This window comes from Coregonus clupeaformis, chromosome 28 (assembly GCF_020615455.1).
Source record: "Coregonus clupeaformis isolate EN_2021a chromosome 28, ASM2061545v1, whole genome shotgun sequence".
In the NCBI taxonomy this organism is placed as follows: Eukaryota; Metazoa; Chordata; class Actinopteri; order Salmoniformes; family Salmonidae; genus Coregonus; species Coregonus clupeaformis.
This window is the reverse complement of record NC_059219.1, coordinates 4,738,840-4,765,950: the sequence shown is the minus strand read 5'-3', so window position 1 is coordinate 4,765,950 and position 27,111 is coordinate 4,738,840. Positions and strand designations below refer to the sequence as shown.

Sequence of the window (27,111 nt, the reverse complement as noted above, 5' to 3'; positions counted from 1 at the left end):
GGTCAGAAGCTAATGGTTTTATTTCTGCCGCTGGCTCCTTTTACTGTACACCGAGAGAGAAAGGGAGGAGAGGGAGAGTATGTGTTTGTATCCCTCTGTCCCTGTGTCTACTGTGGATGTGTCCAAAAGCAGTGACCCGCTTGTCTCCAAAGAGACTTGTGGGATTGAGACAGTCCTTTCTCCATGACTTCTCTACTGTTATTCAAAACTAAATCCAGAGAGCAAAATATCATAGATCTGTTTCAATTAGACAGAGACTAAGAACAGAGGGAAAGGGATCTGGGCCTGATATCTATGTGCTAGACAAGAGGAATGAAGAGGCTTACTGTCTGTACACCACACTGTTTCTCTCTCACACACACACACACACACACAGACGTATCCCACTAGGATGAATAAGTGAACAGACGTAGGAGGCAGACAGGGCAGAGACAGCGACCAGCAAGAAAACAATATGTCTTTTGTAACCCACTGTGACAGAGGCGCTGCACGCCTTTTCCTCTTTCATAAATCATATCCTTCACATTGTCAAGCAGCGAACAGAGCGAGGGAAGGAGGGAGGAGAAGGAGGGAGGGAGAGAGAGAGACAGCAGGGTTTTAACTGTAGGCTCATCCATCCATCCTCCTCTTCTTCGAAATAGGCATTTTTTCCCCTCCATCAAAAATGTCTAAGTTAAAGTTGTTACTCAATATTGGGTCACACTTCCATAATCCTACGCTGGCCACCTTGCCTGTATCTATAACCTCTGAGACCTTGGTCCCATCCCATCCCAAACCAACCCATAACCACTTCCATACACACTTTCTGGTTCATCCTTACTGATCTGAAATGAATGAAACTGTCAGAATGCTGCCAACATGGAGGGCTAGGTGGAGCAGTGGCTATATTGCTGATACCTTTCTTCTCCTACCTACTGCTTTTAGTTCATCAGGTAGGAGTCAATGAGGGCCTAAAGTTAGGGACATAGGGGTTAGTTTGGGATCGGGCCTTTGCTTCTCCAATGAAGGTACATCTATGTCCCCGAGGAAGGTTGGGACCAAAGTTCCCTCCGTCTCTGTGTCCGTCCAGTAGCATTTACGTGTGACACCTCTGGAGTATCCTTGCTGAATGCCATGGATGACCAGTGTCCTTTGATGAGGGGCTTCAAGGGGACACACAGCAAGAGGACACACAGATAGAGGGCAAACACTAAATATACTCACCCGTGCCCCTAAAGGAGCTTATGGTTATTTTCTAACATTCATAAGGTGATGAAAGCTGCAGTTTACAGACTGCCCTTCTAGCTATAAATACAGTACTATGGATTCTCAATGGAAAGCAGGCACAGGGGGTTGGTGGCACCTTAATTGGGGAGGATGGGCTCATGGTAATGGCTGGAGCAGAATTTGTGGAATGGCATCAAACACATGGTTTCTATGTGTTTGATGCCATTCCATTTGCTCCATTCCAGCCATTATTATGAGCTGTCCTCCCCTCAGCAGCCTCCACTGAAAGCAGGGGATGTTATTTCAGAATGAAAGACCATACTCTCCCACATATCATTCTCATAGTTCTCCCAGAATTAATTATGTTCACTTCAAATGTATGATACCTGCTGTGTGGAGATTAAAGAACATTTTATTTTTTGTCCCTAAGTGTGTCATGCTGACAATGATATCTGTATCAAACACTTGGTTATGTTAATATTCCTTGGCAAACATGATCAAATGCAAAGATTATTCTTTGAGCTGAAATGCATTATTCTCACAGAGCCAGAGATAAATAGCCAACATCATGTTCCATTTATAGTAGACAACAATAATACACTCTGACTGGTGCACAAACGTTCATTAATATGGCTGAGTGGTTCTTGTGGATTTCAACAAGTCTGTGAAATTAAGACATATGATATTTCCAAATGTCCAGATAAACTAAATTTCCTTGGTTCGGTGTGTTTTGAGTGAGATGAAGAGTTGACATGTCCTTACAGCAGTCATTGGTGAACCGGTTTCATCCAGTCAGTGCTAGTGGTGATATTCCCAAACATTCTCAAAGAGGAGGAGGAATGTTGGGAAAACTAAAACGATTCCCTCCCATTCTCACTTTCGGATAGTGGTGACGCTACAGGAGCAAGCCTCGACATAGAGGTCTTTCGTTTCCGTGACAATTTCCAATCCCATCTGTGACAAAATAGTCCTAAAAAGTCCCACCGTCCAGTATCATTGTCATGTAGTCCTAAAGGAAAAGAGAGGGGGGGCATGAGGTGCATTCACTCTCCTGCACCTGTGCCCAATCTTTCTCATGTCTCTTACCCTCTTTTTCTCAACCCCCATCTCTCCCCCCATCCAGTCTCACACTTTTTCCTAATCCCCTGATTCTACTGTGAAGTAGGGGTGAGGGGTGGTGTGAAGGGTAGAGGGGTGGACAGTGTACCCCCCACTAGGACAGCCTCTCCATCTCAAACTGGGTGTGTCCATGTCCGTTAGACGTGGTCGCGGTATTGGACCAGGCCTCAGCCGGGCGAGTGATACCCGATTTACGAGCCTCCCCTGGGGGTCCGTGAGTGATGGTTAGAGGTCCAGGGTCGGTTCTTGGGTGGGGGTCGGGCAGGGTGGGCTCGGGGGGCTTGCGGTCATAGTAGAGGGCCCAGAGCAGGGTTAGGGTCAGGGTCATGGCCAGGATCTGGGCCACTCCTATAGACACACCCAGGAAACGCAGCACCTGTAGCTGCTTAGTCCCCCGGATGAAACTGTAGATCTTCGGCCCGCAGCCCTGTAGTACACACACACACACACACACACGCACACACACACGCACACACACACACAGGAGCACAATAAGGGCTTGTCATTTTGAGAACTTAAGCTTTTTCATGTTGAAACATGGCATACGTTTGATCCATGTTATATTAATGTTACATTCATGTAATATTAACGTTGTGTAAATGTTTCAGTCTGTCTGTCTCGCCAGGGGCAGACCAACCATACTGAGTCTGTGAGCTGTACATCTGCTGTAGGAACAAAATGAAAACACTCTCTCATCCTATCACATGGATATGTCACGTTCGTCGATAGATGAAGCGGACCAAGGCGCAGCGTGATAAGCGTACATTTTATTTGCCGTACTGCACACAAAACAAAACAACAAACCAAACGATACGTGAAGTCCTAGGTTACAACACAAACCTTTCGGAACAAGATCCCACAACGTAACATGCCAACAGGCTGCCTAAGTATGGTTCCCAATCAGAGACAACGAGCTACAGCTGTCTCTGATTGGGAACCACCCTGGCCAACATAGAAATACACGATCTAGAACGACAAACCTAGAAAACTAAACAAGGAAAAATCCACACCCTGGCTCAACATTTAAGAGTCCCCAGAGCCAGGGCGTGACAGGATAACATGTACATGGAGAGAAAGAAACAGAGGGAGAGAGAGAGCGAGAAAGAGAGGAAGACGGTTGAGAAGTGTGGAAAGAGAGGGAGTAGGAGTGGAGGTGTAGAAAGGCCAGTCTATTACTTCCTGACTGGGGGATATTCACTCTGTGGTGCTACATACCAGACTGAGCTACTCTACACCTTACTGTTGCCAGAGAGAGAGAGAGAGAGAGAGGGAGAGAGAGAGGGGTGGGAGAGAGAGTGAGAGAAATGTGGGAGGAAAGGAAAGTCCTGTGGAGAAAGGGAAGTAAACGTGGGGGAGAGAGTCTGGTATAAAGAAAGAGAGAGAAAACAGACAGGAGATTGAAAGGATCCTCCACTCCTTCACACATTCCCCTTGACTCCCTCCTCTGCTGACTGACTGACTAACTGACTCATCCTCACTACACACACACACACACACACACACACACACACACACACACACACACACACACACACACACACACACACACACACACACACCATCTCTTTGTCCCTCTGCCTGGTTCTACATAGTGAGGCGTAGCAGTAGCAGCACACACACCCCATTTATAAGAACCCCTCAGAGTTTACATTTAACACAATTAGTAGCCTCTCTCTCGCCCTCCCTCTCTCTCCCCCTTTTCCTGTATCGACTCTTTCTTTACCTCCTCCCCCCTTTCCCTTTCCCCCACCCCCATTTCCCTCTCTTTTCCCACTGTCACAACCTCCCCTCTCTCCAGGTGTGTTTGTCAGGCAGGAACAGCCTGCTCACCCAGCACCTCTCACCCAGGTGACAATGGCAGCCTGGCAGTCTGCACCAGGCACAGCGGGCCTGCTAGAACCCTGCTAGAGCCACACCACTTGGCCTGGACCATGGGGAGAGGAACTGTTGCTATGGCCAGGGGAACTGTTGCTAAGGCTAGGGGATTAGCAGTGTTGACTAAACACAGCAGACAGACATGCTGAAGTGGAGATGGTCAGACATGGGATAGGAGACGAGGTTGGTTTGGGGTTAGATCAAGACAGTGATTGAACTGTAGATGGAGAGATCAGGGTGTTTCCCTCTAGGGGATAGAAGACTGAGTGTGTGCGGCCCTACATACCTGTCTGCCTGCCTGCCTGCCTGCCTGCCGGCCTGCCTGCCTGCCTACCTACCTGCCTGCCTGTTTGCCTGCCTACCTACCTGTCTGCCTGCCTGCCTGCCTGTTTGCCTGCCTACCTACCTACCTACCTACCTGTCTGCCTGCCTGTTTGCCTGTCTGCCTACCTACCTACCTGCCTGCCTGCCTGCCTGCCTGCCTACCTGCCTGCCTACGTGTTTGTGTGTGAGAGAAAGGAGAGAAATTAAAATAGAGATAGATATAGAGAGAGACTCTAGTGTGAAAGTTTGCTTTGTATTTTCTTTGTATCCTACTGGCAGGCTAGTTGGCATTGCTTGGCATACCTCGCCCCCTACTAGACTTTGTGTGCGTGTTCCCCTCAGCCCCAGACAGCAGCATACCTTGTCCCCTGGTGGGCTTGATGAGGCGTAATAGCTGCACTCTGTCTCAACAATTTGGCAACCGCAGCAGCCAGAAGGCACACTATGCTATCAAGCCTGTGATTGGCTCTAATTGAGTTGTATGGATTTCTCTCCACAATTGAACACGGCAGGTCATTTCAGGCAGCAAATAGTCCTACCATTGGAAACAGGTTGTTGTGAATGTATTAAATGGAAAACTCCAACTCCAAGAAAATCATCTCCACTCCATTCAGAATGTCAGTAGCCTATTTCAAAAAGTTTATTGTTATTGTTTCTGTCTCTTCAGTAGGTGAATGGGAATCCGTAAGCCTGTGTGTCCCTTTCTGATGACGTCACAGGGGCTACAGAGAGCCGTAATGATCCTAACACTTTTCAGGGTAGGGTCAGAGGGTCAGTAGGTGAACAGGTCACCAGAGGTCAAGCCACCACCTAACACTTACTATGAGGTCGGAGTGTCACTGGGGCACTCCTGGGGGCACTCACCTCTTGGTGAAGGTCACTGAGGTCACGGTAGTGGGCGTGGCGAGCACATCCTGGATACTGATTGGCGCAGCAGGAGTCTGGTGGCCACTCCATCTCTGTCATCTCCAGCCAATCAGTGAAGTAGATGACCCCACAGCACTTAAACTGGGGAACACACAGTCAAAGAAAGTGTCCATACATTAATAACCCTTTATAACTAGCAGTCTTGCATATTCAACGCACTAAATCACACTCATAACCTCTCACATTTAAATGTTCCTCTTGGGTTATGATATAAAACCACTACATGTATTTGTGTAGGATGTGTGTGACCTCTGGGATGGTGACCTCTCACCTCAGTCTGGAAGGTGTTCCAGGTGTGTGTTAGCCACTGGTAATGCTGCAGGCCATAGTTGGGCATCCTGGACTTCAGACTGATCATATCTGACCTCTGAACTGAGGGCTTGGACAGAACACAACAGTGTAACTCCATTAGAGCTGTCCCCAACTAAATACAATCTTGGTCGACCGAGAGTCGTCTGTTCTTTCAACCAATCGATTGGTTGACATTTTAAAACGTGTATTTTTCCATATATAGACACATCCTATGTGTTTTCATCAAATCAACCATATGCAGTGAGCTTGTCTGATGCTTTAAGCACAATGTTTGATGAAATAATTAAGCCACACAAATGACTAGAGGGAGTCCAACCGCAAGTGATTGGATTGTGCCAGGCCAGACTCAGACTTGCTGCGCTGTGTTAAAAAAAAAAGACAGTGAGTGACTGTGACTAGCACCCGTTGACTCTCTCTCCTCCCTGCTTCAGCGACCACAACATAACATCAACAGTGTTTATCGCGCTGCCCGTGTTGCTGAAGCTGCAACATAATTACAGCCATTTCTGACTGAAAAGTTCTGTTATCGAAATCCCTAATGTGTTTAGGAAAAACATTCCCTATTCCCTCAACCCTTGCTCTCTTTATGTGACACATGTACAGTGAGGGAAAAAAGTATTTGATCCCCTGCTGATTTTGTACGTTTGGCCACTGACAAAGACATGATCAGTCTGTAATTGTAATGGTAGGTTTATTTGAACAGTGAGAGACAGAATGACATCAAAAAAATTCCAGAAAAAACGTATGTCGAAAATGTTATAAATTGATTTGCATTTTAATGAGGGAAATAAGTATTTGACCCCTCTGCAAAACATGACTTATTACTTGGTGGCAAAACCCTTGTTGGCAATCACAGAGGTCAGACGTTTCTTGTAGTTGGCCACCAGGTTTGCACACATCTCAGGAGGGATTTTGTTCCACTCCTCTTTGCAGATCTTCTCCAAGTCATTAAGGTTTCGAGGCTGACATTTGCCAACTCGAACCTTCAGCTCCCTCCACAGATTTTCTATGGAATTAAGTTCTGGAGACTTGCTAGGCCACTCCAGGACCTTAATGTGCTTCTTCTTGAGCCACTCCTTTGTTGCCTTGGCCGTGTGTTTTGGGTCATTGTCATGCTGGAATACCCATCCACGACCCATTTTCAATGCCCTGGCTGAGGGAAGGAGGTTCTCACCCAAGATTTGACAGTACATGGCCCCGTCCATCGTCCCTTTGATCCCTTAGCAGAAAAACACCCCCAAAATATAATGTTTCCACCTCCATGTTTGACGGTGGGGATGCTGTTCTTGGGGTCATAGGTAGCATTCCTCCTCCTCCAAACACAGCGAGTTGCATTGTTGCCAAAGAGCTCGATTTTGGTCTCATCTGACCACAACACTTTCACCCAGTTCTCCTCTGAATCATTCAGATGTTCATTGGCAAACTTCAGACGGCTCTGTATATGTGCTTTCTTGAGCAGGGGGACCTTGCGGGCCCTGCAGGATTTCAGTCCTTCATGGCGTAGTGTGTTACCAATTGTTTTCTTGGTGACTACGGTCCCAGCTGCCTTGAGATCATTGACAAGATCCTCCCGTACAGTTCTGGGCTGATTCCTCACCGTTTTCATGATCATTGCAACTCCACGAGGTGAGATCTTGCATGGAGCCCCAGGCCGAGGGAGATTGACAGTTCTTTTGTGTTTCTTCCATTTGCGAATAATCGCACCAACTGTTGTCACCTTCTCACCAAGCTGCTTGGCGATGGTCTTGTAGCCCATTCCAGCCTTGTGTAGGTCTACAATCTTGTCCCTGACATCCTTGGAGAGCTCTTTGGTCTTGGCCATGGTGGAGAGTTTGGAATCTGATTGATTGATTGCTTCTGTGGACAGGTGTCTTTTATACAGGTAACAAGCTGAGATTAGGAGCACTCCCTTTAAGAGTGTGCTCCTAATCTCAGCTCGTTACCTGTATAAAATACACCTGGGAGACAGAAATCTTTCTGATTGAGAGTATTAGGCTGGGGTGGGGGACTCAGGTGCAGAGACGGACACACGGACAAAGAGGGTGAATTATGATGTAGTTTATTCAGCGTGTTTTGGTAGAGAGAAGCAGTTCAGGGTGGAGTAGCTTCAGGCCGGGGTAGGAGCTGAGTAGGGTGGAGAGCCAGTAGTCCTGAGAGCTGGATGACGAGGATATCAGACAACAGAGCAGGTTGCGGCGTGGGAATGGCAGGCAGGCAGGCAGCAGGAACAGACGAGATCACAGGTAGTGTAGGAACGAACTGGCGCTGGAGAGGTGTCCAGCCCGGGTAGATAACTGCTGGTTGATTGGTGACAATGAGCTGCAGCTGGATGTAACTGATCTTGTGAGAGAATGGCCACGCCCCCTGACCTAGATCCTCTGACTGGGCTGCACAGCAGGGGAGACAGACACAAACAACACACACAGGGAAAAAGGGAAAGGAAAACCAGCAGGAACAGGACCAACAGTGCCGGACCGTAACAGTACCCCCTCAACGAGACGCCACCCGGCACCCACCCGGCTTGTCAGGGTGGTCCCTATGGAAGTCAGCCACCAGCTGCGGATCCAGTATAAATCGTCGGGGAATCCAGGACCTCTCCTCGGGACCGTATCCCTCCCAGTCCACCAGGTACTGAAGCCCTCTACCACGCCTTCGGACGTCCAGCAGTCTCCGCACCGTGTAGGCTGGATGGTCGTCAATCTCTGCGGTGGCGGAGGGGATCCACAGGCGGACACAAAGGGCTGGAGGAGACCAGCTTCAGCTGGGACACGTGAAATGTAGGGATGGACTCTCATGGCCTGGGGAAGCTTCAACCGAACAGCCGAAGGGTTGATGATGGAGTCGATCTCGAAAGGACCCAAATACCGGGGCGACAGCTTACGGGAGTCAGTGCGCAGGGGAATGTTGCTGGAGGAGAGCCAGACTCGCTGACCAGGCTGGAACTGGGGAGCGACTACCCTGTGCCTGTCCGCCACCCTCTTGTTATGCTCTGCTGTCCGTAGAAGGGCCTCACGGGTGTCCACCCACACCTTGCGGCAGCGGCAGAGGTTATCCTGAACTGACGGGACGGCTAACTCCCTTTCCTGAGACGGGAACAATGGCGGTTGGTACCCCAAAGCCGCCTCAAATGGTGAGAGGCCGGTGGCAGATGAGGTGAGGAATTGTGGGCATATTCGACCCACGGGAGATGTTTGGCCCAGGTGGACGGGTTCTGGGATGTCACACAGCGTAGAGCAGCCTCCAGGTCCTGATTGGTCCTCTCAGTCTGGCCATTGGACTGGGGATGGAAACCTGATGAGAGACTGACAGAGGCACCCAGAGCCGAACAAAACTCCTTCCATACCCGAGAAATGAACTGTGGGCCTCTATCGGACACTATGTCCACAGGTATTCCATGGGGACGGAATACATGTAGGACAAAGAGGTCGGCTGTCTCACTGGCAGATGGTAATTTTGGTAATGCAACAAAATGGGCAGATTTAGAGAATCTGTCCACGATGGTGAGTATGGTGTCATTACCCTCAGACATAGGAAGTCCAGTGACGGAAGTCCAAGCCCACGTGAGACCAAGGACGACTCGGGACTGGGAGAGGCCGCAGCAGGCCCGAAGGAGCCCTGTGGGAAGCCTTATTTTGGGCACAGATGGAACAGGCCGCCACGTACTCCCGGACGTCAGCCTCGGCGGATGGCCACCAAAAGTGCCTCTTCAGTAGCGACAGTGTACGGTTCATACCAGGGTGGCAGGAGAAGCGTGAGGTGTGGATCCAGTTGAGCACTTGCGGCCGCACGGCTGCGGGAACATAGAGAAGGTCGGGGGCCATCGGCCGGTCCAGGTTCCAACTCTTGTGCCGATCGGACGAGGGACTCGATTTCCCAGTGAACAGCCGCCACCAAACAGGAAGCGGGCAGAACAGATTCAGGATTGCTGGAGTCTTCATTGTCTGTAAACTGGCGAGAGAGAGCATCAGGCTTGACATTACGTGTGCCAGGACGATATGTTAAAATAAACTTGAACCTGCTGAAGAACAGAGCCCATCTGGCCTGACGGGAGTTCAGCCTCTTGGACGACTGGATGTAAGCCAGGTTCTTGTGGTCTGTCCAGACTATGAAGGGTTGCTCTGCTCCGTCTAGCCAGTGCCTCCACTCCTCCAACGCCAACTTGACAGCAAGCAACTCCCGGTTACCCACGTCGTAGTTCTTCTCAGCAGGGGTCAATCTCCTGGAGAAAAAGGCCACAGGATGGAGCTTCTGGTCCGTGGGGAACGTTGGGACAGATGCGGACATGGGAGACGTGTTCATCCTGTGACTTAGGGAGAATATTAGAATGTCATCCAAATAGACAAACACAAAACGGTGTAGAAAATCCCTCTCAACACATCGTTAACCATGGCCTGAAACACTGCTGGGGCGTTAGTGAGACCGAATGGCATGACTAGGTATTCAAAGTGTCCGAGAGGGGTATTGAACCCAGTTTTCCATTCGTCTCCCTGCCTGATCCTAACGAGGTGGTAAGCGTTACGTAGGTCGAGTTTGGTAAACACAGTGGCACCATGAAGGGGTTCAAATGCTGAGTTGATGAGAGGTCAGGGGGCGTAATGTTTTGTCCTTCTTCTCTACAAAAAAGAACCCAGCACCAACAGCGGAAGATGAGGGACGAATGATGCCAGAGGTTAGGGAGTCGCCTATGTAGGTTTCCATAGCTTCTCTCTCAGGACGGGACAGATTGAAAAGCCGACTGGACGGCAAAGGGCTCCAGGCAGTAACTCAATAGCGCAATCGTATGGCCTATGAGGTGGTAATGAAAGTGCCTTGGACTTACTGAATACCTCGGCCAGGTCCCGGTACTCCTCAGGGACTGAAGAGAGGTCTGGGGTTTTGACAGGGGAAGCAGGGGAGCCGACCGAGGGCGGAATAGCCGACCCAAGGCAAACAGAATGGCAGTGAGTGCTCCAACTGTGTATTTTGTGGTTTTGCCAGTCAATATAGGGGGTTGTGAAGGCTAAGCCAAGGGAAACCGAGGATAAGGGGGAGGCCGAGGAGGAGACTACTTTAAACTGGATGGTTTCTTTGTGATTGCCGGACAGCATGAGAGAAAGCGGGGACAGTTTGGTGGGTGATGTTGGCAAACTGATGGCCGTCAATAGCGGTTACTGTTATAGGCTTAGGCAGGGCTTAACAGGGATCTCAGCCTGAGTGACCAGGTTAACGTCAAGGAAACTATCCTCAGCACCAGAGTCGATGAGAGCAGCTAGTGGGAGAGATAGATTCCTGAACTGGACTGTAGCTGGGATAACTAGACGGGGTGCTGTGGGCATTGAGTCAGGTGTAGCACTCGCAAGTACGCCCACTTTTACCTGCGAGCTTGGTCTTTTGGGCGAACCGGACAGTTAACCAGGAAATGAGTGCGGTCCCCACAGTACATGCACTCACCAGCCCGCATGCGCCCGTTCCTTTTCGGCAGGGGACAGATGAGCACGGCCCAGCTGCATGGGCTCGTCTAGTTCCGTGGAGGGGATCCGCTGAGGTGTGTGGGCGGTGTCCAGTGGTGGTGTAGCTCGGGCTGCAGAAAGCGAGGGCCGCCTGCGGTGTGGACCCGACCGCCCCTCTCCTGTCTCCTCTCCCGTAGCCTGTTGTCTATTCGTGTAGCAAGGAAACGAGAACATGAAGGTTAGCAGGCTCATCACGAACAGCTAGTTCATTCTTAATCGTGTCACTTAGACCGTTAACAAACGCTCCCTGAAGAGCTTCGTCATTCCACTTGGAATCGGCTGCCAAGGTCCAAAATCAATGGCGTATTCAGCCACGCTACCCGTGCCCTGTCGTAGCTTCAATAGTCTCTTTGTGGCGGTCCCGGCATGGTCGGGTGATCAAACACAACTTTCAATTGAGAGGAAAAATCGTCAAACGACAGGCTGGCAATCTGCTGAGTAGAACAAGCCGCTTCTGCCCAAATCAAAGCTTTTGCCCCTCATTAACCCCAGTGCGTAATGTACCTTTGAGGGATTCCGTGGAGAAAGACAGGGGCTTCTGTTGGAACACCAAGCGGCACTGAAGCAGGAAACCACGGCATTTGTTCAGGTCCCCGGTGAAAGGTTCGGGTGAGGTTGTAGGGGGTTCCCGAAGGGGCAGGAGCGAAGCCGAGCCTGGAGCCACTGTAGGAGGAACAGGCGGAGGAGAAGCAGAGGAGGAAGGGTAGTGAGTGTTACCAGGTTAGCTACCTGAGAGGTGAGATGAGATACTTGATCCAACAACTGCTGGTTGTTATCCAATAGAGTCCGGATGAGTTGGTCGTGTTGTCCCAATAGCATTCCCTGTGAATGGAGGGCGCGTTATGCGCCATCACCCGTTGTTTCATGTGGCATCTCTGCTGAGTCCATGTTTGGCCAGTTCGTTCTATTAGGCTGGGGTGGGGACTCAGGTGCAGAGACGGACACACGGACAAAGAGGGTGAATTATGATGTAGTTTATTCAGCGTGTTTTGGTAGAGAGAAGCAGTTCAGGGTGGAGTAGCTTCAGGCCGGGGTAGGAGCTGAGTAGGGTGGAGAGCCAGTAGTCCTGAGAGCTGGATGACGAGGATATCAGACAACAGAGCAGGTTGCGGCGTGGGAATGGCAGGCAGGCAGGCAGCAGGAACAGACGAGATCACAGGTAGTGTAGGAACGAACTGGCGCTGGAGAGGTGTCCAGCCCGGGTAGATAACTGCTGGTTGATTGGTGACAATGAGCTGCAGCTGGATGTAACTGATCTTGTGAGAGAATGGCCACGCCCCCTGACCTAGATCCTCTGACTGGGCTGCACAGCAGGGGGAGACAGACACAAACAACACACACAGGGAAAAAGGGAAAGGAAAACCAGCAGGAACAGGACCAACAGTGCCGGACCGTAACAGAGAGGGCGTCAAATACTTATTTCCCTCATTAAAATGCATATCAATTTATAACATTTTTGACATGCGTTTTTCTGGATTTTTGTTGTTGTTATTCTGTCTCTTACTGTTCAAATAATCCTACCATTAAAATTATAGACTGATCATTTCTTTGTCAGTGGGCAAACGTACAAAATCAGCAGGGGATGAAATACTTTTTTCCCTCACTGTATGCATTGCATGACCTATAGCATATCATAATCACATCCAAAAATTGGTTATAACAAACTCAGAACCCCGTAACAGCAAAATGGATGCAGAGGACGTGACAAATAAACTCTAAGCAGGGGAATGTTTACTGGTTGCTCAGGAGGTAAAGGGGAAGTGAGATGTGTGGAATAAATTGGACTAGTTGTGGAAAATACTGCAGATCAAGAAAAATAAGGTAAGGAGCAAGCGCTGTGAGCATATTACGTGTGCCAAACAGGAGCTGTTAGATTACAATATAATTTCTCTGACCGTTTGGAACAATGTAAACAACACTAAATAAATGATAAGCATACCAGAGTCTGTTGTAATGTTTTTTGTTTTTGTTTTTGTTTTTGCATTTATTACAGCAAAGACTAAAACCAGTCACATTAATTTGTGAATCCAATTTCCAAAATGGAACAGTTTATTTATTGTTTACGCAAATTATTCAAGGGTCGCTTTGTTATTTGATTTTAAAATTAAAATGCTTGATTGCATTTCAAATCATGAATGTCTCGTATGCTGTGTGATGACATGAACGAATGAATGATTGATGTATACAGTACTATAGCTTTCAATACTTACTATAGTACTATAGTAAGTATTGAAATATAGGCCTAAGTAAGTTACGGTATTAAGACTAAACAGGATGCGCTCTTAGGCCTACAGCTCGATGGTGGTTATATAAGGTTCCTATACTAAGCCTACTAATGATAATGACATTACTTATTATTATAATAATGATCATAATAATACTAATAGTAATAATAACAATAAAAAGGAGATCGAGAAAAAGGAGGGTTATCATTATTATTATAAATAAATAAATAAAAATCGGACAATTTGAAACAGTGTAAACAACACTAAATAAATTATAAGTAATACCAGAGAGGCTGATCTAACGGAAAAATTTATAAAGCTTTTATTACATCATAGCAAAGATTAAAAACAGCCGAATTTGTGAAATTGTTTATCCGACATGTTGTGGTTGGTGCTCACGGAGGCTTGGTGCTCACAGAATTAGTAGGCTATTACACAAACACTCAAACAGGCAAGAGAAGCAGGATCTGTCTTATTTCTGTAGATATATTTGGATGATTTATAAAGCCTATTATAACGGCTATTGATTATAGACCTAATTAAGTTGGGGTTTCCTCTCTCCTCACTTTTCTTAGACAATTAAGGCAATGGCTGTTTTCTCATCTCCTAACTCCGCTGCTGCCTTCACAGCATTGTTCTCAACACCAATATGCTGGTTAACTTTGCTACTATGCATATAGCGACATGGTCTAGGATAAGGCACCAATTCAACAGCGCACTGATGTGTTTCAGAACCGGGAACAGCGACCGCTATCCAACACGGGAGAAAGCGCATCTGTTATAAAATAATATACGTTTTATTAGTGTTGCACCATTGTTCCTACGTAATATAACCATATACAATTTCAGTAGCACGTCTTAGAGTGATGGACTGTGCCATCCCCATGGCCTCCACAATGGATCAGTCCACTCAGACAGGCGCGAATCAGACAGGTGTCTTGTACACCATTATATTTTATTTTATTTTTGCTACTGCTCGTCTAAAGAAATCTCGGTCGACCAACAGCCTATTGACCAAACCATCGACCAGTCGACTAAATGGGGTCAGCCCTAAACTCCATTTCATTCAGTATAGCTACATTAACATTTCATGTACAGCTCATGTATTATTGTCACAAGGCACTCAACAGAAAGCCCTGAAACCATATTGGAGCAACAGTCACAGTGGTGTATATTTAGCTACCAGCTCTCTGTTTCAAGCCTAGTTATATAGTCCAATCGTCTGACCATGCCCCAAATATTTTCAAACACACAACTTCTGACTCTCTCCTCTAGTGTTTCCCAGGCCTCCAACACTCCGGTCTGTAGTTGCTGAGGTTGACAACGGCTTGTTGTCTAAACAATTACCCCTGTCTGGGCTCTGGGGAACCAGACCAGAGCTGTTCAGCAGACCCACAGTCTGACACACTTAGCATGCATAACTCATCCCCCTCTCCTCTCCTCTCCTCTCCTCTCCAATAAAACCTCCCCCTAACTCACCCCTGGGCCTCCCTCCCCTCCTCCTTCCTCTCTCCTTCACTCTTTATCCCTCTCTCCTCTGGTATTGTAATGAGATTGTGATAAGCATAATCCGACCCAGGTTACCCGGAATTTCCCTGGGGCCAGGTGCATCACCTTGGTGCTGCCTTAGCATGATTCTGATGAAGGACAAGGCACAAAGACTACAATACCCACAACCCCCTGCGGCAGGGCAGGTATGATTAGGAGGGAGGCGGGTGGCACTGTGGACTCAAAGGCCAGGTGCTAGTGCTACACACACACATCCTCAGGCTTGTAGTCAAGTACCAAACACACACACACACCTTTCTCAGTTTGCCATACACACTGCTCTAGCCAGTGAACAGGTGCTCCGCGCACACAAACACACACACCTGCGCGTTCAGAGCGAATCCCACCTGCTGTGAGGGGACATCAAAGCCACTGTGGGCTCTTTCATGGTGGAGAGAAAAGCCCCTGGCCCAGGGGAAGGAGGCCCTGTAGGGGAGAGCCCATTGTAATAGAGAGCCCGGCCCATTGTATTCAAACATCCACACCCCACGCAGAGGGAAGAGAGGATGCAGGAGGAGGAGGGGAATGGGGGAGGGAGGGGAATGGAGGACACAATTATACCCTATCTCAGGGGTATTCAACTCTTACCCTATGAGGTCTGGAGCCTGCTGGTTTTCTGTTCTACCTGATAATTAATTATACCCACCTGGTGTCCAAGGTCTAAATCATTCCCTGATTAGAGGGGAACAATGAAAAAATGCAGTGGAACTGGCTTTGAGGGCCATATATAGGTCTGTTTTATACCTGGTTTTACCCAAAGACACTTTAGGGACATTGTGGAATTTATGGAGACATTTCTTTCAGTTGGATTTTTTGATTGTTCATATATAGCACCAGTCCCATTTCCCTGTGCTCTTTGACCTGTGCCCTGCACTGGCCATGTTGTTTATTGGGTAGCCCCAGTAAGCAGAGAAAGAGGCGAGCTCTCTGAGTAGAGCCGGACATGACTGGCATTCATGTTTATTCATAGCACAGCACAAAATATAGACAGGCCTATAAGGACAGCCACCACACACAGAGCTGCTGCATAGAGCTAAAGCAGAGAAATATAGCATATAGAAAAGTAGTGCAGCACTCACCTCGTCATACGTCCACACCCCACTGGCCAACTCCACACAGAAGATCACCAACAGACTGCCAAAGTACTAGAGAGAGAGAGAGAGAGAGAGAGAGAGAGAGAGGCTAGTCAGAGATGTACTGTGTAGTGTCTTGTCTGAGTGATTGATCGTCATGGTGGATGGTGGGAGAAAGACACAATGAGTAGTGATGTCATGTTCTTCAATCTCCAGACGCCTGTTCCACTCATGTCACATACACGCACATACACACTGACACACATTACACACGCACACCTATTTCCACACACACACACACCTATTTCCACAATTTCACATAAAAACAACAAAAGACTTTCATGTAAACACACACAAACACACCCTCACACACACCAGACAAACACACACAAAGGTGTTATGAAGAGTAATGTGTGTGTCAGCCATTCTATTAGGGCCATGTCAGTGGTACAGGGTATGTCTGACAGCCTGTTTGTTTGGAGAGTGTAAATATTATTGGCAGACAGATGGCTCTGCCTCGCCTTTGTTAGTGCTACACTCCATTTAGAAAAGGCCAGTCCAAAACAACATAGACACACACACACACACACACACACACACATTCACACCTCTCACCCAGAAACTGATCTCACCATACAAAAACATCTCCCCTGTCTTCTTCTCTCATTGCAACTATCTATCAAGAAGGTAAGAGCGTGACCTTTTCACCCTTCGAACCCCCCTCTAACACACTCCTTCACACACATACCAAAACATACACAAACAGTACTTCAATACTTCACTGTTCTACAAGGACGAATTCCAGGTGTGAAGAGACTATGAACCTTCCCTTGACCCCTTCTAGCTTTAGTGTACAAAACATTAACATGCTCTTTCCATGACATAGACTGACCAGGTGAATCCAGGTGAAAGCTATGATCCCTTATTGATGTCACTTGTTAAATCCACTTCAATCAGTGTAGATGAAGGGGAGGAGATAGATTAAAGAAGGATTTTTAAGTTTGAGACAATTGAGACATGGATTGTGTATGTGTGCCATTCAGAGGGTGAATGGGCAAGACAAAATATTTAAGTGCCTTTGAACGGCGTATGGTAGTAGGTGCCAAGCGCACCGGTTTGAGTATGTCAAGAACTGCAACGCTGTTGGGTTTTTCACACTCAACAGTTTCCCGTGTGTATCAAGAATGGTCCACCACTCAAAGGACATCCAGCCAACTTGACACAACTGTGGGAAGCATTGGAGTCAACTTGGGCCAGGAGCCCTGTGGAAAGCTTTCGACACCTTGTAGAGTCCATGCCCCGACGAATTGAGGGCAAAGGGGGTGCAACTCAATATTCGGAATGTGTTCTTAATGTTTTGTGCACTCGGTGTATTACCTTTCTCACAGAGACATTTCGTTATGTTTCACACATTTCATTTCAGGGGGGAAGCTCTCTCTCTCACACACACACACACACACACACTGAGGTTAGAGGAGGGTTGCAGTTGTTTGAATGGAATGTCAAAGCTTCCAAGAATGGATTTCCTCCTGTGTGGAGAGACTTACAGCATGTTTCCCTTCCCTCACTGATACTCAATTAACACGTACACAAGGGCGAGAGAGGGAAGAGGGGGAAAGAGAGGGAAGGAAGGAAGACAGGTGGAGGAACGACAGAGTGAGAGGGCGAGAGGGGGAGAGGTATAAGTTTAGGCTAAGGGGGATTTAATTGGCGTCTTTAAGGAGGGCCTATTTTTAAGCGACCTTTCTAAGCGTCCAGTGGAACAGCATCTCAGAGCAACTTAAGACCCTGCAGTCGTCCCTAACATAACCCCACAACACACCACTGCATGCATGTAAACATCTACAAACATCCCAACAGCCCCTCAGAGACCCTAAATGGACACTTTGACGCTTCTCACTAGCTTAGTCCACAACAGAAACACATTACTATCTATTACATATAAAGGGCTTAACTGAGCTTAAAGCCAGGCACCATCAATTGCCCACCACAGCCATGATTGAAGGGGGGGGGTTATTCAGGTAAGTGGGCAGAGTTGGGGCGGTGGGGGGGCGTTCCTCTGAAAGGGATGCCCCCAGCTGGTGAATGGTTGCGTGGGTAACACAAGCGCCACTCACCCCTCTCAGCCACCTCTCCATAAGCGGGCGGAGACGGGTGGGATAGCATTACCCATTGTCCCTCTCAACCGAGATAATATTGTCTCCACAGTGCTCCAGCGAAACACAAGAATGCCAGGTTAGAGTTGCAAGGAGAGAGGGATGAATGAAGTCCCAATGGAGGGGTGGAGGAAGCGTGAGGGAGACCCAGAATACAGGCACTTTGGTTAGGGACAGACAGACAGAGGAACCCCCTCCCTCTCCGTCTCCCCACACAGCACACCTGGGAGATAGAGCCACAATACAGGCGCCACACCTTTCCTCTCCAATGTTCTGCCCTTCCACTCTATAGGAATATGAGTAGGTTAATCATGTACCCTGTCCTGTTATAGTTTTAGTATGCATGACACAATTGGTCAATGGAAATAGTGCATTGTGCTGCCACGATTGCTTCTGTACAGGAAAATACGTGTTATGTATGCAACACATGTATAGTAAAGTAATGCTCCGTAGCAAATGCTCTGTAAGCACAGAGATGATACATTGTTTAGTCATCTGCATGCATGGTTGAATGGAAATTGCTTTTTTGGGGCGCTGTCTCTCTCTCTCCCTTTTCTGTACCTCAGTCGGTTTCTAATGCTGTCTCCCTCTCCTTCACCTGCTCTGACTCAATCCGCCTCTTTGCCTATTCTTTTACATCCCTGTTTCTCTTTCATTCTCTCTTTTTGTTGTCCTGCACTGACAGTGGTGAGTGATTGAGATAATCACACCCTTATCTGTCCATCTCGCTCCCTCTTTCTCTCTCTCTCTCTCTCCCCCTCTTTCTCTCTGGCCATCCATCAGTGCCCAGGGTACCATTACTCTGGCAGGCTCAGACAGCAGCAGCGGTGAATAGTTATACAGTTGTACTTATCCACGGGAGCACCATTCCGCTACACACCAGCAACATCCCCGCACCAGGCGCTAGCTCACTCAGAACACAGTCCCGCGCGAGGGGGGCGTTCGCTAACACAAGACCACGATGGTCATTCATCATCCCATAAGCGTGTGGCGCTGCATCGGATGAGTAACGGCTGTAAAATCGAGGGGGGAATTCTCAGTGCATTTCCCTCCGGTGTATGAACGGTGGAACTACGCAACTGTGTGGCTGTTGGGTGAATTTACAGGCCTGTTCCAGGGTTTATGAGGGTACAATAATATGACTTTATTGAGATGCTGAGGACATCAGGCTGTTACAGATGATGGGGACAATAGCACATGGAGATAGATAGGGAGGGCTGACTGTGTGTGTGTGTGTGTGTGTGTGTGCATGCGTGCGTGCGTGCGTGCATGTATTTCAAGGTTGTATAAATGTGTAACTAACACCGATAGCTAAAGAAAACCAGACCGAGATCTACAGCAATTACAACCCGCTTCTCCAACTAAACCGAGCTCATCACAGTTTCCACACACACACAGACACACAAACACACACGCAAACACACGTTCATTTCATTCAGACACATACCCAGGACAGGAGTAGAAGGTTGCATTTCAGTGTGCCGCAGTAGCCCACCATGGCAACGATGATAAGAAAACAACACACTGCAATGATGACGGGATGGACAGCCGGGGAATACGTGAGAACTGCTGCTTCCTCCAGCCTACAGAGAGAGGGGGGGAGAGAGAGAGAGAGAGAGAGAGAGGGGGAGAGAGAGAGAGAGAGGGAGAGAGAGAGAGAGAGAGAGAGAGGGGTTGGGGGGAGAAGAGAGGTGGAGGGAGGGAGAGAGAGTGAGCGAGGAAAAGGGAGGAGAGTAACTTGGCAGACTTTTTGTTTATTTATCTATCCATCCTGCTATTGCTCTCCCCTCCCTCTCCCCTCCCCCCTCTCTCTCCCCCTCTCTCGCTCTCTCCCTCTCGCTCCCCCTCTCTCTCTCCCTGTATGGCCTGTTGCATTATTATTAATACAGCAGCCAGCAGTAAATAGTGATTACACTCTGTAGGAATGTGGATCTCCTCCACCGCAGCAGTTACTGTCAGGGGCCAGTGGGGGTGAGATGGTGATCTGTGGACAGGCCTAGGTGATAAGAAACTGTTGAATTAAAAAGTTATGAGGTTGATGATTTGCGGAAAGTTTGCCAGGTATGAGTAGGGGTGATTTATTGAGGAAGTGAGATATAAATCCAACAGCTTTCTTTATCAGTCTCCTTCTTCCTCTATTCTCCTTCTCTTGTTTATATACTAATTATCTTCCTCTCACGCTTTCTCCCTGTCATCTCCCTCCTGTCCCTCCCAGTACCTGCCCACTGCCCACTGAGAGGTGTCAACATTGAGATCCATATCACTCACCTGGTGTGGGCCGTCAAGGTGAGCACAGTGTTCAGGTAGTCCCTGAGCCAAGCAGCCACCCCTAGGACACATATCGACATGAGCTGAGGAAGCAGAACATACACACACACACACACACACATAGAGAGAGATAGAACACACAGACACACACATTACACACAGACACACACATAACATTACAGTTTTACCAAGTAGAGTAAACACTTCCACTCAAAATATGTTTTGTCTGAAAATGCTTATGGCAGTGAAATATCATCCAGGGACTTGGTATGGCAACAAAATGTGGCCTAAGGGGCACCAACCCTGGAGCACTTATCAAATTTAATGGGCTATAAATAGCATGCACTAGAATGTCAAACATGCAGTTTGTGCATACAGTGAGGGAAAAAAGTACTTGATCCCCTGCTGATATTATAAGTTTGCCCACTGACAAAGAAATGATCAGTCTATAATTTTAATGGTAGGTTTATTTGAACAGTGAGAGACAGAATAACAACAACAAAAATCCAGAAAAACGCATGTCAAAAATGTTATAAATTGATTTGCATTTTAATGAGGGAAATAAGTATTTGACCCCCTCTCAATCAGAAATATTTCTGGCTCCCAGGTGTCTTTTATACAGGTAACGAACTGAGATTAGGAGCACACTCTTAAAGGGAGTGCTACTAATCTCAGCTTGTTACCTGTATAAAAGACACCTGTCCACAGAAGCAATCAATCAATCAGATTCCAAACTCTCCACCATGGCCAAGACCAAAGAGCTCTCCAAGGATGTCAAGGACAAGATTGTAGACCTACACAAGGCTGGAATGGGCTACAAGACCATCGCCAAGCAGCTTGGTGAGAAGGTGACAACAGTTGGTGCAATTATTAGCAAATGGAAGAAACACAAAAGAACTGTCAATCTCCCTCGGCCTGGGGCGCCATGCAAGATCTCACCTCGTGGAGTTGCAATGATCATGAAAACGGTGAGGAATCAGCCCAGAACTATACGGGAGGATCTTGTCAATGATCTCAAGGCAGCTGGGACCATATTCACCAAGAAAACTATTGGTAACACACTACGCCGTGAAGGACTGAAATCCTGCAGCGCCCGCAAGGTCCCCCTGCTCAAGAAAGCACATATACAGGCCCGTTTGAAGTTTGCCAATGAACATCTGAATGATTCAGAGGAGAACTGGGTGAAAGTGTTGTGGTCAGATGAGACCAAAATCGAGCTCTTTGGCATCAACTCAACTCGCCGTGTTTGGAGGAGGAGGAATGCTGCCTATGACCCCAAGAACAGCATCCCACTGTCAAACATGGAGGTGGAAACATTATGCTTTGGGGGTGTTTTTCTGCTAAGGGGACAGGACAACTTCACCGCATCAAAGGGACAATGGACGGGGCCATGTACCGTCAAATCTTGGGTGAGAACCTCCTTCCCTCAGCCAGGGCTTTGAAAATGGGTCGTGGATGGGTATTCCAGCATGACAATGACCCAAAACACACGGCCAAGGCAACAAAGGAGTGGCTCAACAAGAAGCACATTAAGGTCCTGGAGTGGCCTAGCCAGTCTCCAGACCTTAATCCCATAGAAAATCTGTGGAGGGAGCTGAAGGTTCGAGTTGCCAAACGTCAGCCTCGAAACCTTAATGACTTGGAGAAGATCTGCAAAGAGGAGTGGGACAAAATCCCTCCTGAGATGTGTGCAAACCTGGTGGCCAACTACAAGAAACGTCTGACCTCTGTGATTGCCAACAAGGGTTTTGCCACCAAGTACTTAGTCATGTTTTGCAGAGGGGTCAAATACTTATTTCCCTCATTAAAATGCAAATCAATTTATAACATTTTTGACATGCATTTTTCTGGATTTTTTTGTTGTTATTCTGTCTCTCACTGTTCAAATAAATCTACCATTAAAATTATAGACTGACCTTGTCTTTGTCAGTGGGCAAACGTACAAAATCAGCAGGGGATCAAATACTTTTTTCCCTCACTGTACTTGGGATGCAATTTGCACATTTGTTTTTCTATAAGAAAATGTATGGTGCAGGCCTATTTATAAAGTAACCGCCATTATGATCAATATCAGTAACCCTGGCGCGGGCACTGTGGCTTGGAGGCACGCGTTGGGGTGGATGGATGGTAGGGGGGAAGGGGGGGGACTATAAAGTTGGCTGCATTGTGCGTGAGCGCGGGCCCTACCCGGCCACCTGCTCGGGGGTCTCTCGCTTCTCTTACCCAGAAGAGTAAATTGAGAGCGTAGAGCAGGCAGCGCAGGCACCTCACCGCGTCCTCGCGAGCCATTCTGAGCGCAACAGCAACTGGTGGCCAAGACAGGACTCCTCATCTTAACCCGCGCCACCATGGCAACATAATTAACTAAAAGGAATACAAATCCATTAAATTAGGACTATTAGCCTGTCCCATGAATACAAAACGAGTTCTCAGTGTTCCGCGTAAAACATACCGAGTTTACATGTCTCTGTGCGTTCTGCGCGCGCCTTTCCAATGTCTCGTTTTAGCAGCCGCGGTATATCCGTGGGAAGTTCCAGACAGCATTCACAACAGGTGGTTTCTTACTTTCCCCAGTCCAGGAATGATGGAGTGTGCGGATGAGCGCTCAGCGGTCCTGACATATCCAAATCAATCATCACTCACTTAGCAAGGTATACTGCGAAAACATATCCAGGACATTACAGCAAAACAACTTCTTATAAGGGCTTTTGCGCAAAATGAACATAATCCATTTGGTTAAAATATTAATGTTCAGCACTCCTTTTACTCCCCAGAGCAAACGTCAAACACAAAAATTCATACTATTGCACAGCAGCCTAAATCAAAACCCATAAAATAAAACTTCAGTTGCGCACGTAGACAGTGATTCCCAAAATCGATCTCTCCACAAAAACAATCCCCGGTGGCGGTATGATAGGCCTAGCCTACCTATCGTCCAATTCAGAGTGCCGAGTTGGTTCTGCGCTGTCAGTTCAACTTTTCCATGTTTGAGTGGCCAAAAATCAACTCGCAGTTTGTTCTGTGTCATCCAGAGAGGGTTGTCCGCGGGGTCCTAGCGCTTCGTCTAATTGCAAAGCAGCAGCAGCAGCAACAGCAGGGCTATGGGTCTTTACCGGGGGATGGAATGTGGACAGCTTTCCGCCTCCGAGAGATAGCATGCATAGGTCAAGAGGTCACATCTAGAGAGAGTATTATTGTCTGGGGTAAATGTGGGATGGGACTTCATCATGGGACTTCTTCACTGGAGAGAGCAATACTAATGCTGTAATAAGTGTCACCACTCTATCAAAGATGTGCATGGATATTCTATTCTATTCTGTTCTGTTCTATTCCCTGTGGGATGACGGTACATAGGTGTATCACATATTCTTCTTGATACATATTCTTGATGATTTGTTGTATCTATCCATCATCTACTGAACAATATCGGTGACATGTGGTCCATTAACTGTGAAGTGGGAGCATTCAGAAGATGAAGTCACAACAAAGGTGTCAGTCCTTCAGTTATGAAACACTGAGCATATCTCAGCCATATAAAGCTTCCATTAGATAATCAGATTATTGGTTTGTCTACCTCTATCCCTGTCGATTCTAAGCTCATTCTAAGAAAAAACATGAATTAAAAAGGGGAAGCAATGAGTTACCCCATCGGCTACATAATCAATCATTTAAAAGAGAAACAATAGGCTGGGGTCGGCAGGGATTGTTATGTTCATTTATTGTCTTTCGGTCTGTTTTTAATGTCCACAGTCTGGCTATGAACCAAATGGGGTTGGTCAGCTTTAAAAGGTTTATTGTTAGAGATGCACACAACAAAATAAACTCCCATTAATTAAATTGATAATATAGCTTGTGTTCCCTGATAACAATAATGTTGACTCAATAGATTAAAGGAAATTACATCACAGCATAGACTTGCCTGGGTGGTCTTCAGTGTGCCAATCCAATGGAGGCAATGAGATATGAGAGGATTGGTGGGAAGGAGGATGGGTTGAGATGGAAATGGTGAATGGGGGGGTTGGGAGAATTGAGAGAGGGGTGAGACAGTGTTTGGTGCATGGGATGGATGGGTTAGGGCTTGAGAGAGATCATGAGGAGAATAGCATAGAATAGAGTTTATTATTGAGAGGATACATCAAATGCGAGAGACTGGAGAAGGGGGTGAGACAGTGAATGAGAGTGAATGAAGGTGCACAAAAGAGTGGTGAATGACTAGCTTCTCGTGCCTCTATTCTTATGGGGACATAGTAACCTACAGATTATCATTGTTTTGGATTAATAGACAAAACAAAATGCACATGAATCCATCCTATAGACCTACAGTGCCTTCAGAAAGTATTCACACCTCTTGACCTTTTCCACATTTTGTTGTGTTACAGTCTGAATGAAAAAATGATTAAATTGAGATTTTTTGTCACTGGCCTACACACAATACCCCATATTGTCAAAGTGGAATTCTGTTTTTCAATATAAAAAAATTAAAAAATTCATACAAAATAAAAATATGAAATGGCTTGAGTCAATAAGTATTCAAACCCTTTGTTATTTAGGCAAACCTAAATAAGTTCAGGAGTAAAAATGTACTTAAAGTCATATAATAAATAGCACAGACTCACTATGTGTGCAATAATAGTGTTTAACATGATTTTTGAATGACTACATCATATTTGTACCCCACACATACAATTATCTGTAAGGTCCCTCAGTCAAGCAGTGAATTTCAAACACAGATTCAACCACAAAGACCAGGGAGGTTTTCCAATGCCTCGCAAAGAAGGACACCTATTGGTAGATGGGTATAAATAAATAAAAAGCAGACATTGAATATCCCTTTGAGCATGGTAAAATTATTAATTACACTTTGGGTGGTGTATTAATACATCCAGTCACTACAAAGATACACTAACCAGAAAGACTCACAGCTGTAATCGCTGCCAAAGGTGATTCTAATATGTACAGTGGCTTGCGAAAATATTCACCCCCCTTGGCATTTTTCCTATTTTGTTGCCTTACAACCTGGAATTAAAATTTATTTTGGGGGGGTTTGTATAATTTCATTTACACAACATGCCTACCACTTTGAAGATGCAAAATATTATTGTGAAATAAACAAGAAATAAGACCAAAAAAAACAAAAAAACTTGAGCGTGCATAATTATTCACCCTGTATTTAGAATTTCCCTGTATTTAGCGCCATCCATCATTCCTTCAATTCTGACCCGTTTCCCAGTCCCTGCCGATGAAAAACATCCCCACAGCATGATGCTGCCACCACCATGCTTCACTGTGGGGATGGTGTTCTCGGGGTGATGAGAGGTGTTGGGTTTGCGCCAGACATAGCATTTTCCTTGATGGCCAAAAAGATCAATTTTAGTCTCATCTGACCAGAGTACCTTATTCCATATGTTTGGGGAGTCGCCCACATGCCTTTTGGCAAAACACCAAACGTGTTTGCTTATTTTTTTCTTTAAGCAACTGATTTTTTCTGGCCACTCTTCCGTAAAGCCCAGCTCTGTGGAGTGTACGGCTTAAAGTGGTCCTATGGACAGATACTCCAATCTCCGCTGTGGAGCTTTGCAGCTCCTTCAGGGTTATCTTTGGTCTCTTTGTTGCATCTCTGATTAATGCCCTCCTTGCCTGGTCCATGTGTTTTGGTGGGCGGCCCTCTCTTGGCAGGTTTGTTGTGGTGCCATATTCTTTCAATTTTTTTATAATGGATTTAATGGTGCTCCGTGGGTTGTTCAAAGTTTTGGATATTTTTTTATAACCCAACACTGATCTGTACTTCTCCACAACTTTGTCTCTGACCTGTTTGGAGAGCTCCTTGGTCTTCATGGTGCCGCTTGCTTGGTGGTGCCCCTTGCTTAGTGGTGTTGTAGACTCTAGGGCCTTTCAGAACAGGTGTATATATACCGAGATCATGTGACAGATCATGTAACACTTAGATTGCACACAGGTGGACTTTAATTAACTAATTAGGTGACTTCTGAAGGTAATTGTTTGCACCAGATCTTATTTAGGGGCTTCATAGCAAAGGGGGTGAATACATATACACACACCACTTTTCTGTTAATTCTTTTTTAGAATTTTTTGAAACAAGTTATTTTTTTCATTCCACTTCACCAATTTGGACTATTTTGTGTATGTCCATTACATGAAATCCAAATAAATATCCATTGAAATTACAGGTTTTAATGCAACAAAATAGGAAAAACGCCAAGGAGGATGAATACTTTTGCAAGGCACTGTATTGACTTAGGGGGTTGAATACTTGTCTAATCAAGATACTGTATATTTGTGTTTTATTTTTCATATTTGTTTTCACAAATGTTAGATTTTTTCTTTCACTTTGACATTATTTAGTATTTTGTGTAGATCGTTGACAAAATAATGACAATTAACTCCATTTTAATCCCACTTTGTAACACAACAAAAAAGTCAATGGGTGTGAATACTTTCTGAAGGCACTGTATATTAGGCATATAATGAACTTAGATCCACAATCTGTTTGACTATTCAAATAGGGGATGTTTGTTTTTTCTCGGTGTGTTACTTATAGTTGAATGTGTTTGTTATAGTTAAATAATAT

General features: G+C 46.6%; 1 protein-coding gene across 4 annotated transcripts; it reads right to left on the bottom strand.

Moving 5' to 3' along the window:
• Nucleotides 1-1,600: 1,600 nt before the first annotated feature.
• LOC121542540 (tetraspanin-12) lies at nt 1,601-23,554 on the bottom strand. Of its 4 annotated transcripts, XM_041851930.2 has the most exons (9): nt 23,451-23,554; nt 22,975-23,178; nt 22,746-22,886; nt 20,523-20,605; nt 19,702-19,837; nt 16,105-16,170; nt 5,723-5,830; nt 5,389-5,532; nt 1,601-2,752 (listed from the first exon to the last, which is right to left on the bottom strand). In XM_041851930.2, the coding sequence occupies exons 3-9, from the start codon at nt 22,809-22,811 to the stop codon at nt 2,420-2,422; spliced, it is 936 nt and encodes a 311-aa protein (XP_041707864.2). In that variant the 5' UTR covers nt 22,812-22,886; nt 22,975-23,178; nt 23,451-23,554; the 3' UTR covers nt 1,601-2,419. The 4 variants fall into 4 exon arrangements, with proteins under 4 accessions (XP_041707864.2, XP_045064446.1, XP_041707865.2 ...); XM_045208511.1 differs by having other exon boundaries at nt 22,975-23,546; XM_041851931.2 differs by lacking the exon at nt 22,746-22,886 and having other exon boundaries at nt 22,975-23,545.
• Between the last annotated feature and the right edge of the window lie 3,557 nt (nt 23,555-27,111).